The sequence below is a fragment of the Rhinoderma darwinii genome, chromosome 1, assembly GCF_050947455.1.
Source record: "Rhinoderma darwinii isolate aRhiDar2 chromosome 1, aRhiDar2.hap1, whole genome shotgun sequence".
NCBI lineage: Eukaryota > Metazoa > Chordata > Amphibia > Anura > Rhinodermatidae > Rhinoderma > Rhinoderma darwinii.
This window is the reverse complement of record NC_134687.1, coordinates 550,384,114-550,397,191: the sequence shown is the minus strand read 5'-3', so window position 1 is coordinate 550,397,191 and position 13,078 is coordinate 550,384,114. Positions and strand designations below refer to the sequence as shown.

General features: G+C 39.9%; 1 protein-coding gene across 1 annotated transcript in view; it reads left to right on the top strand.

The window, feature by feature from the left end:
- Nucleotides 1-13,078, top strand: part of MSH3 (mutS homolog 3) — a 237,015-nt gene that overhangs the window by 59,670 nt on the left and 164,267 nt on the right. Inside the window, exon 9 of the mRNA XM_075837774.1 lies at nt 8,211-8,314. Within this exon, the coding sequence (XP_075693889.1) occupies nt 8,211-8,314 (104 nt within the window). The remainder of the gene's footprint in view (nt 1-8,210; nt 8,315-13,078) is intronic.

Here is a 13,078-nt window from a genome sequence, read left to right as displayed (position 1 = left end):
CCCCAACATTTGTAAAGCAATTTTTCCCAAGTACGGCAATACCCCACGTGGTCATAAATGCTTTTTCAGTAGAAATTAATTAACCCTTTCAGGACTGATCTATTTTTTGCTTTTTACATTTTAGTTTTCCCCCCCCCTGCTTTCCAAGAGCCATCACTTTTTTTATTTTTCCCTCAGTAGAGTGGTGTGAGGGTTTATTTCTTGCGGGAGGAGTTGTAGTTTCTAGTGACACCATTTAAAGTACCATTTAATGTACTGGGAAACTGAAAATAAAATTCTTTGCAGACTGAAATTGGAAAAAGCTGTGATTCGTCCATAGTTTTTTTGGTTTCGTTTTTACGGCTTTCACCGTGCGGTAAAAACAACAACTTAAATTTTTTCTGGGACTTAATACAATTACGGTGATACTAAATTTATACTGTTTTTTTTTTGTTTGTTTTTCCTATTTTACTACTTTTACAAAGTAAAAACTTTGTTAAAAAAACAAAATGTTTTGTTTCACCACATTCAGGGCGGCATCAGTTTATTTTTTATTTTTGGTTGATTGAGCGGGTGTGAGGGCTTATTTTTTGCGGGACGAGCTGTAGTTTTTATTGGTACCATTGTTTTTTTACATACAACTTTTTGATCACTGATTTTTTTGTTAAAAGCTAAGGTGACCAAAAAACAGCAATTTTGGCGTTTTCAATTCTTTCTTTTTTTACGGCGTTCACAGTGCGTGTTAAATAATGGTACATTGTAAAAGTTCGGACTTTTACGGATGCAGCGATACCAATTTTGTTTATTTTTTTTTTATTTCCTACATTACTTTAGAGGAAACATGGGAAAGGTTTTTTTTGGGACTTTGAATATATTAGATATTTTTTTCACAAATAATAACCTTTTAACCTTTTTTTTTTACACATTTTATTAATCCCCCTAGGGGACTGGAACGTGCGATCATTGGATCGCTGGTACAATACACTACAATACTAATGTATTGCAGTAGAATGTCATTTTTACAGGCTCCTGTAACTGCGCAATCGCTGTTCCTGTCCGTTAGTCCCGGGTGTCAGCTGTAATACACAGCTGACATCTGTACAATATGGTGCGGGCACAGTGTATGAGCCCGCTCCATATATAATCCCCCCGCACCACGACATGCTATTAAGTCGTGGTGCGCGAAAGCGTTAATGCGCAGCGGATGGTGCAGTGAAAATTAAAATGTTCCACTGCTATGCCATTTTAATGCACAATATGTTGTGCCCAGTTTGTGCCACTGAAGACAAATACCTCATACAATGTTGAGCGGGTTCTCCCGTATATAAAATGTCATATATGGGGACGTAAGCTGGTATTTGGGCACGCTGTAGGGCTCAGAAGGGAGGGAGCGCCATTTGGCTTTTGGAGCGCAGATTTTGCTTGGTAATAGTTCTGTTTGGGGTTTTGCTGGTATTTCAGTTTATAATGTGGGGGCATATGTAAGCTGGGTACATCAGGGCATAATAAGAGGGTATAATCATGCGGTAAATAACTAATAATTCATAGATATGTGGCCGGTGTCGCACTGATAAATGTCGCCCGATCTTATCCTCTTTTGCACACTCTGCACAATTTCTGTCGCTATATTCTGAGCGCCAGAACTTTTACATTTTTTCTCCACCGGAGCCGTGTGAGGTTTTATTTGTTACGGAACAATCTGTAGTTTTCATTGGTACCATTTTAGGGTACATGTGATTTTTTTTTTTTTTTTTTTTTATCACTTTTATTAGATTTTTTCTTGGCAAGCAAAGTGACAAAGTTTTATTTATTTTTTTTTTACAGTGTTCACTGCGCTATAAATTACATTTACTTTATTCTGTGGGTCGATACGATTACGGCGATAGCATAGTTATATTGTTTTTTTTATGTTTTGTGGCGTTTGCGCAATAAAATCACTTTTCGATAAAATTATTTATTTTTTGTGTCAGCCATAACTTTTTTTTTAATTTTTCAGTCAAAAAAGCTGTGTAAGGGCTTGTTTTTTGCGGGACGGGTTGTAGTTTTTATTGGTAGTATTTTGGGGTACATGCGACTTTTTGATCACTTTTTATAGTGATTCTGACATTGTTTTTCAATTATTGTTTTTTGCGGTGTTCACCGTGCGGGAAAAATAATATTATCGTTTTATAGTTTGGGTCGTTACGAACGCGGTGATATCAAATATGTGTACTTATTTTTAACATTTTCATTTTTTTTCCTATAATAAAAGACTTATCATAGCAAAAAAGCATTTTTTGTTTTTGTAACTTATTACTTGTTTTTACACTTTAATAAAACATTTTTATTACTTTTTTGTTTTTTTACTTGTTTTACTTTAAGACCTTTAGCACTGATTGCTGCTATAATACATTACACTACGTAGGTAGTGTAACCTGTCAGTGTGACGCTAAGTCACACTGACAGGAAGCCTATGAGCTCCGGCTGGTACTCATAGGCTGTCGTGCATGGCAGTCCCGGAGGCTGTTGTATGGCCTCCGGTTTTGCCATGCAACCGACTGCAGCACCCGCAATCGGTCCCCGGGAAAGTTTGTTGTAGCAACAAACTTTCCAGTTTGTTACTGTAACAAACTTTTTAGTTTGTTGCTACAACAAACTTTCCCTGCGATCATATTATTGGGACCTGAACCAATTAGGTCCCGATCATGTCTCCAGGACCAGAGGCAGGGGATAACAGCGCGATCCGGGTATCATCGCTACTCTGAGACACTCGGATCGTGCGTTTAACAACCATCGTGAATTCACGTTGGCGCTGCACAGAGCCCTGCAAGTGCCGACGTGAATTTACTGTGGGCGGTCGAGAAGTGGTTAAAGAGCACCTTGGTTTAAAGTACATCCCCAAGTTTTCCTGATCAGTCAAGAGGTTGTTCCTTGGTTATCCGATTCATCGAACGTTAGGTGGCAACAAGTCCACCTTTACAGCTACCACATGGATAGTTAGCTAGCTATAAAGAGCCCTTAAAGGCTATGTAAACCTTAGAACATGATTTGTTTTTTTTATCAAACAACGTATTAGAAGATTTTAGACGACTTTTTATTTGTTTTTTTATTTAAAAAAATAATAATTCTTTTACTTTTTGAGATACAGCTTCTTTGTAACCCGGCTACATAGAAGCTGTATCTTGCGCTCAAATCCAAATCCGTCAGGTCAGCAAGTCTGACTGCTCTGGTGACAGTGGGTTGAACTTAGATGTGATCGATAACAGCTAGAGCCTATGTGTCAGAGACATGCTGACCCACTGTCACCGAACAGTGCATTACATAGAAGCTGTATCTCAAAAAGTAAAACTTTTTTTTATTAAAAACGAATTTAAAAAAGTTGTCTTAAATCCCCTAATACTCGGTTTTATTAAACAAAAAACAACAAAAAATAAATAAAAAGATATATAATCTATACTCACAGGTTTACCTAGCCTTTAAAGGGAATGTGACGCTAGAAAAAAATGTATATTTTTTTTAGTTAAACAATTAGTGTATAGGTGATTAAACATTGTTTTAATTTTTTTCACGAGTCAGGAAATATTATAAATTAGATTCTAATTTATAATATTTCCCAGTGCTGGTCACTAGATGGAGCAATTCCCAAAATTGCAGCATTGCATGTGGTAAAGCAACCACATTGCTTTATGCTGCAAAATTTGAGAAAACTCACTCGCTCTAGTGAGCTCTCAGAATCCCCCCCTCCTTTATCCTGGCTAGTGCCGGGAGAAACGAGGGGATTGAACGGTCAAACCTCCTACACTGTGTCGCCATTTTTTGAGCTAGCACACAGTGTAGTAGGTTTACATACACTAGTAAACACACAGTAAAACACTTACATACACAGAAATAACTTACCTGCTCCAGCCGCCGCCGCTCCCTCCGGTCCGTCCGCTCTGTCTGCTACCTCCCGCTCCAAGTGCACAAGTCCGGAAGCCGCGACCAGAAGTAGTAATCTTACTGTCCGGCCGCGACTTCCGGTCCACAGGAAAATGGCGCCGGACGTCGCACAGTTCAACTTGGACTGTGTGGGAGCGGCGCATGCGCCGTTCCCACACAGACGGCGTACAGCATAGTGGATGGAACGGGCCCCGTTCGCATTCACTATGGGACTGTATGTGCCGTATTCCATGTCTGTATGTGTCGTTAATCGACACATACAGAAATGAAAAAAAAAATGGCAGCCCCCATAGGGAAGAAAAAGTTCAAAAATAAAAAAATGTAAAACACAAACACACAAATAAATCTAAAAGTTTTTAATAAAACACTAAAATCAAACTGATGTAAAAAAAAATTTTTTCGTGACACTGTTCCTTTAAAGGGAACCTCCAGGCATTTTATTTTTTTTCTTTATTTATTTTCTAGGTATTTTCTTTCTTTCTTTCTTTCTTTTTTCTTTCTTTCTTTTTCTTTCTCTTTTTCTCTCTCTCTCTCTCTCACTTCTTTCTCTCTCTCTCTCTCACTTCTTTCTCTCTCTCTCTCGCTTTTTTCTCTCTCTCGCTTTTTTCTCGCTCTCTGTCTCTCCCTCTCTCTGTCTCCCTCTCTCTGTCTCTCTCTCTCTGTCTCTCTCTGTCTCTCTCCGTCTCTCTCTTTGTTTCTCTCGCTTCTTTCTCTCTCTTTCTCTTCCATGTTCCAAATCTTTACTTGAGCCAGTTTGCTGCTGTACTGTAATTTCCTTTCAATTTGATATTGTACACTTTTATTGTTCTTGGCTTATGCCAAGGGTTTGTGGGTTTCTTTTGTATCTGTTTATGTTTAAATCCTATTTGCAACCAGAAGGACACAGCGATTTATTTTTAATTATTTTCGTTTTTTCGTCGCATAGCCGTATGAGGGCTTTTTTTTTGCAGGCTGAGCTGTATTTTTTTAGTCATCATTTTGGGGTACATATAATGTATAACTTTGAAAAAAATTTTTTTATGGGAGTTTGAAAAAAAGCTGCAATATAGTATGGATCGTTATGAATGCCGCGACACCAATTTTGTATGTTTCTTCTGGTTTTTTTTATAGTTTCTTTTCTAATAATAAGGGAGATAATTTTTCATTTAAAAATAGGCGATCTGAATTTTTTTGTTTTTATACTAACATTTTTATTTTTTATAGTTCTAAACACTTTTTTAGTTTTGGAATATCTTCGTTTTACAAGGGGACTTGATTGCAATTTTTCGATCGCTTAATCATTCTATATAATGAAAAAGTCTGAAACTTTCTCATATTATTTGTTTCTCTTTCTCACCTTATTCATTATCTTTTCTTGCTGTAATTGAATAAAAACATCCAGAGCTGCAATCACAATTCTTTAGTCTTAGAGTGAAATTTTACAATATTCCTTGCTGGCTTTTTCTAAGCACAGAGCTTGGTCTTTATGATTTACATTCTGGTATGTCTTGTCAGTTTACCAAGCACTGTGCAGTAATCTGATGCCGGAAAAATATCTGTCCTACTATAATACAGTAGTTTAGCTAAGCTGCCAGGAATAGACGGGCTTCTTGACCATTTCCAATAACACCCAATGCCGCTCTGGTCAAGAATATAGGCTGTGACTGGACTAGTGCAAGAATAAAAAGTTAAACAATTTTTGGCCTCATGATCACAGAACTTTGCCTTCTAATTTGTTTTATAATTTAAAGTATTGGATACATTATCTTATATGGAAACTGCGCTGTCAGCCATGTTATACTTTGAATTATTTACTGTCTGGTCTCCCCCTGACTAGCAGAACTGTGAGGGGTCTTGCATCAGACTACTTACTTTAGGAGTACCCACTTTGGCGGGACAACACTGGAACAGTTTTTGATAAGAAGAAACTTTGTGATGGCAATTCTTATTTAATTTACGTTACTTATTAGTTGATTTTCATTTTAGGGGTTTTCTCAACATGAGAAGCACTTCTGTAAATTAAACTGGCTCCTAATAGATTTTCACTGGAGAAAGTTGTCTGCCCATACATTTGATATTTGTACAGTAGTGTTACATAGTGGCCATTCAATTAAATGGCTGTCGATGCGAAACATGGACGGGTTGGGTTCCTTCAAAGCATTAGCTGCTGAGATCAACTCTCCATTCTTGTCAAAGATGGGGTCCCCACTCTGACATCCATATGCCTTCTGCTTCAGCGATGATGTGTTGACACGACATGTGACTAATGCAGCCAATCACTGGTCACAGCAGTGACCTCACTGGTGTCGACCCATTGGTTAACTGACGTGTCGACACAACATCGCTGGAGCAGGAAGAACAGAGCCCGGCGAGGAACCAGGGAAGCAGCGGCAGGGGATTGATAAGGTGAGTATTACTACTTTTGTTATTTTACACCATTGTAAGCCGTTCTCTTGAAAAAAATTCTAATGGGGTTGGACAACCCCTTTCAACTTTTACTATGTAGTTTTATGTTTTTACAGCTTCAAAGCGCCGATGTGTTGGCGCTATACAAATAAAGGTTATTTAATATAGTTATACTCATAGCTTCATTGACTTGTATCCTTTATGCATTGTCATGCTTTCCTATGGGACCTGCAGTGCATAGCGACACGTGTTACGTACCATTGAACAGCACAATTCGCAATCTAGCTGCAGTTTAGCTATAGAAATATATTGCAGAGATCCCAGCATTTTCTTTTTGCTCGCTGGCTTTATTAACTGGATTGAATGTTTTTAACCCTGTGATCTCTGACCAATGATTATTATGCTATTCCTCCAATATGAGATGATATTGATCATTGTTTCAAAGTTTTTTTTTATAAGTAGCACTGCTTACATCTGTTCAGGTCTGAAACTGAGACATAAAGGAAGTGTAATACAGAATGTACCTTACTCCTCCGAGCCCTAACATGAGCTTTGGGTCTTTTTTAACGAAGTTCCAGGCCTTAGTGATGTACACACTGAATGTTCTCAGTGTTAATGAAAAATTAGAGCCCCAGGTTCATAGGGAGAATCGCCTGTTATAGAAAACAATTCATCTAAAGAAGCTTTAGCAAAAACATGATGACCCTGTGGCCTGTTTACTCTGCGGGCAGCCATTAACTGGTGACCTGCCATCCTCACTTAAAACGCGCTAATGTTTTAGAAGTCTGGAAAATCTCGGTGGAAGAACAGCCCAGGCTTTCGATTTTAGTTCAGTACTTTGCCCAATTCCCGCATTAAACTAGCATTAGGGCTTTTTATATGGCATGTAATGAGGGGATGGGGATTCCCTTCAGAAAATGTCCTCACAAACCGGTGGGAGGATGACCAGCCTTCTTCAATGGGGTTGTCAGATTTCGAGCTTTCAGTAGCGGAGTTTTTACATAGTCAAGTTCAACCTTTCTTAGACTCAATTGCTCGATCTAGTGGAAGGCAAAACCACTGTCTAGGCAATTGTAGGCCATTTCCCTCATGCAAGCAGTTAGATCATTTTCATGTATCATTTTATTATCTTTCTGCTCCTTACTAATTGTTTTCTGGTATTAGAATTGCTTGCACTGACAGGACTAAAAGTACATAAAGACGACAAGATAATCTGATAATTCAGAATGATTATTAAGCCAATACCACTGCCTGTAAATGCGCTTTTTGGTCGCTTACATCATTGATCGCTGATATGAATATCTGCTTATAGGTCAGCAGTATATGATCAGTGGTGGTCAGACACCCGGATCCCGCACCAATCAGATGTTCCGGCTGCCTCCTGTACCGAAAGTTATGCAGTGGTCAATGCTGGATCAGATTGCTCCAACCACCATATAGCGGCTGTGCTGCAACACTGCAGCTCTTCTCCTATTCAAGTGAATAGAAGCATCGCTACAGTAACTCAGCACAGCCGCTATGCAGTGTACTGAGCCATCTGCTTCTGGCACTGACCACTGCATAATTTCTGCTGCCGGAGTCAGCCGGAACATCTGATCGGTGCGGAGTCCAGCTGTTAGACTTCCACCAATCATATACTGATGACCTATCCTGTGCACAAGTTGCATGGCTGTTCCTGTCTGCCTCATAGACATTGAACGTTACAGCAGGATGCACGCGTGACCACCACTCCATTCAAACTCCTCCTCACTGTGGATCTAGTGATCTGTGAGGGGCACAGCAGTGGGGCCCTCAGTAATCAGACATTTATCGCCTATCCTGTGGGTAGACCATAAATGTCCTTAATGGGACAACCCTTTTAAGTCTATAACAGTGCTTTCTTATGCTGTATCATTTTGTTCTAATTATTATATTTTTTTCTGCTTTAGCCTACGAGATGATGACCGTATAAGAATTGAAAAAAGGGACAAAGTTCATTTTGAATACAGTCAAGCGTTTCAACTCATCAGTCAGTTTTATGGGAAAGATGCAGGTAATTTTTAGACTGTCTCAAATACTAGAATGTAGCAGGGAGACTTTTTAGCCATGATTAGAGATAATACAAACTTTGAAAATGAACTACAATGGCGTATCGGGGAATCTAGGCGGCCTGTCCATTTGCTGCGCAAATCAAACTTGCGAACAATGTATTGTTTTCTGGGAGCTTATCTTGGCCTGGTGGTTTAAAAAGGATCTGTCAGATATTTATGCTGCCCGGTATTCGGGCATCATAAAGTAGGGACATACACGCTGATTTCAGCGGTCTGTCCCTTAGTCAGTAATGCGCCGTAGTTTAGGAGACTTTACATGATATACTTGCGGTGTAGGGCTCGAGTCCAATAATATGCATGATATGCACGCTCCCCCTGCCCTCTACAGATGCTGAATTACACATTTCTCCCTATACACAGTAATAGGGAGAAATGTGTCAATCAGCCGGGGCTGGTTTGGGGGGAGGGTGCTCATGCATATCATTCATATAGCTGGACTCAAGCGCTCTATGCGGATGTGCGCAACAAGTATATCTTCTAAATTCTCCTAAACTACGGTGCTGACTAAGTGACAAACCGCTCAAATCAGTCTGCCTGTCACTACTTTATGCTGCTTTCAGACAGGGCAGCATAAATATCTGACTGATACATTTTAAGTAGTGGAACCAGAAGAAAGTTAAGGGAGTTTCTACCCTTTTCAACTGTTTTCTGGTATGTTAATTATTTTTGGGGTCTCTACAGTAAGAAAAAGGATCTGGCAACTGCAATCTTTGGAGTAGGAGGGTGTCTAATTTTTTAATCCTTTGGGTCCTTGTCTGTTCGCAAAAGGGAAATCACAGCAGGCACTCAAATCAGCTCTTTGAAGACAACCGGAACACCTATAACATCTAATCTGGGGATTTAAGAGCAGCATATTAGAACACTCCCCCCGCTGCCTCCTCACATTTGTTTATAGGTGCCGATGTATAAAGTTTAAGAGATTGGTAGCAGTCAGTCATTGTGAGGGGCCGGGAGATCGCTAGACTCCTAACTATAGGTCTGGTGCGGCCTTTCTTTTTGTGCCGTTTATAATAATAGCTAATTAGACCTGGTAATTTAATATGCTGCCCTTTTATAGGGCACCATTTTTTTCATGACCGGTGTGCTATAAAATATAATTGTAAATCTCGAGTGGCAAAGAAGTTTCTGCTCCCGATCTTGAATCTTTTGTTTTTTTTTAGTTCTCACTGAGTTTTTTGCAGGGGGAAAATCTGCCTCAAAATTCCGCTTTGGCATTTTGAGGCAGATTTTTCTCTGCCTGCACGCCGATTTTCGCTGGCGTTTTCTTCGCCCGCGGCCATTGAGTGCGGCAGGCATAAAACACAACGAAATACGCATTCTCTGCCTCCCATTGATGTCAATGGGAGGTCAGGGGCGTAAACGCCCGAAGATAGGGCATGTCCCTTGTTTTTCCCGCGAGACGGTTTTTCCGTTTGCGGGAAAAAAACGCCTCCGCCTCCCATTGAAATCAATGGGAGGCATTTTCTGACGTTTTTTGGCACGTTTTGCGGCGCAATTTCAACGTCAAAAAACTCGTCAAAATTCTGTGTAAACTCCCCCTTTTTTATAACTCTGCATTCTGCCATTTCTCTGTTGTTACTCCTGGAAATGTATAAATAAACAACTGGGTGTTACCTTTGTCAATAATGCGTGTTACTATACCATTTGACTCTTTTAGCACTCCATTGACACACTCCCTCGATCAAAAAAATGTTAACACCCAGTTGTCGATTTTGCTCATCCATTTCCATGAGGAATAACCGTGGAATGGTACAATTCAGAGTTCTAAGAATAGATGTTCCAGAATTATTTAATCTGAAATACACCACGTATGTACTAAAAACATGTCCGCAGAGCCAACCAGTCCTCTTCAAGCAGTAAACACATGCAAGATTATTTAATTAGGATCTGTCAGTTTACGATAAATAGGTGTCTCCTAGCTATGAAAATGTTTTACTTTTGTGTGGGCTCATCTATTCATACAAATTTCTATCCCCTGAAGCGATCAGCTAAACGTCAGGCAATTTTATTTATTTTTTAATATAAAAAGGGTTATTCTTTTTAGCATGAGACAACAAATATAAGCATACTATGAATGGCATGGAAATAAAACAAGTGGATCTTCTTAATGTTTATACATTACTGCTTTTGGCTTCCTGGGTGGAGCCCCTCAGCCCTGTTCTCTTCCAGGCCTCTATTTGCATTGTCTGTGCCCCACTGAAGACAAGAAGGGATGTCATTTGATTGACAGATGCAAACTGGTGAACATCGCTCAGAGCAGAAAGAGACCTCATGCTGGAAAATGACTGCAATCGTGTTACATGGCATGTTGTTGCTGTTACATAAGTCATTTTGTTGCTGAACGGGGGCTTAAAATATGCATACAGAATAAACATTTCAATGCAATTATGCCAGAAAACTGGTCTAATTTCAATCATAAATGTGGATCCAAAGTACAATTTACATTAACCCCTTAGCGACTTTGGACATGCATTTAAAAAGCTGGCGCTATGTTAGTTGGCGCCAAGCGAGTTGACTGTATGGCCCAGGGATGGTGCGATCACAGGAGCTTTGCATGCACCATCCGCAGTAGGCGTCGGCTGTATATTACAGCTGACCGTTGCAATTGTGGGGAATCGGGGATAACTCTGATTCCGGATTTTTAACCCCTCAGATACTGCAGTCAATAGCGAGCAGAGCGTTTAACGAGATCACGGAGTGACGATGGGTTGTCATGGCACCTGGGGGCCTTTAGTAGACACCCAGTTCTGCCCTGTCTGTATGCCTATTAGGCCCTGCCAGAGGGGTTGGGGTTGTTTCTGCAGCAAGCACATGGATTTCTGCAAGTTCCATTTAGATCAATGGAACTTGTTTTCAGTTGCAGAAATTTTTGCAACAAAATCTGCCACGTGTGAATCAACCGAATAGGCTGTCTTACAGTTTTACACTGACAGGCATAATCCATTGCAATACAGAAGTGTTTCAGTGTGTTCAGCGATCATACAATCGCATGTCCAAATCCCCTTGTGGGATTAGAAAGAGACATGATGCTATATGTGGAGTTTTACCTGTTAATAACTATTCATGACATCGGCAAGCAAATATCCATTATGATTGTATAATTCCTATAATGTAGGCTTGCCACTTGCTGAAAGATGGACATTCTCACGAATACTTTTGCGAAGATGTAACAAATTCCAGTATTTATGAATTACGTCTTTTGTTTCTGAACATGAATATTAAATATTCTTTGTCTTAACTCATGCCAGCATATCAAAAAGGAAAACAAAGATCTTCTTTCTTCTGGTTCTGTTGAAGTCTCTGGAGACATTGAACTAACTTCTGGTGAATATATAGCAAACAGAATGATCCATACTAAAATTGAGTTGTTGTTAGCAAAAAAAAAAATAGCTTAAATAAAGAAAAGCCATCATTTTGCTCCTGCCTCTCCCCACACACCTAACATTAGCATTTTTACATTTGACTTTGATCTATTGACCTGTTTGCACTTGGGAATTGGCTATTTCACGTATAGTCATTAAAGAAAATCTAAGGCTGGGTTTACACCTGCATTTGTTTTTGCTCTGAAAGTGATCTAAGTGGATACTGATGTTAATTTTTCATGGTCACCCAGTTTTAAGTGTATAATCTGACCCTTCAGTAAATGTTATTGCATTCAATCTGTTCCCTACTTCTTGCTAACATTCAGTAGGTTAACAAGGAGTAGGGGACAGATGGTAGGTTGTAACACATGACTGCAGGATCAGACTCAAGGTTTGTTTGTAGTCTGTTACCATGGAGATACATAAGCCTGTATTGGCACTGTAGACATAAAATAAATGGTAGGGTATTTTTAATCAGGACTGCTGGGACCCACCTGAACCCAAACTCACATAGTCCCATATTAAATAAAGGCACAGACGGAGGTAAATTTTGTGGATGAGAGGTGGTCACAAATTTATTCTCATTACATTTACATAACAAACGTCTAAGGCACTTAACTCAAACATATTCTGAGGGACAAAGCGTTATGTCAACCGCTGGTGACCAGCGAGCATGTCCGCGTTAAATCCAACCACTCTCCATTTTATTTAAACTGACCGCCGCTGTGACTTGAAGATTAACCCCCATACGCAACTGAAGAAAAAACAAAAATAAATGGGATATACATAACACAAATTGCAAATAAACAAAACAGAAGGAATGGGTTATAGAAAATTTTTGTTTTATTTATTACGATTCTATTTGGAGGGAGGGCTGAGGGGAAGAGGAAGTTAAGCGGCGCTCAATTCCCTTTATATCAGCAGGGAAACATGCCCTGCCATTCCACGCTTATTCATATAATTGTATCTGCGTCCTATAGACACAGATACAATTATAGTGCAAGAGGGGGTGGCGGCGGCTGGTTTCAGTGGCGCCGCCGTCCCCTCAGAAAGCCAGCAGGCCGCCTGAGGCGAGAAGCTCATCTCGCCTCACGGACGCTGCAGCCCTGCTCATAACATTGACGTAGCAAACGTCTAAGGCACTTAATGTAAACATATTGTGAGGACCGAAGCATTATGCCAACTTCTTGACTCCTGACGTGCAAGTCCGCCTTCAATCCAACAGCTCTCTGTTTTACTTGAACTGACTGCCAAGGAGAAGCCCAGTTCCCCACTGCTGTAAGCTCAACCAAGAAAATGATGAGGCTGATGTCTGTCAAGTGTACCCCATCTGGCCTCACCAGA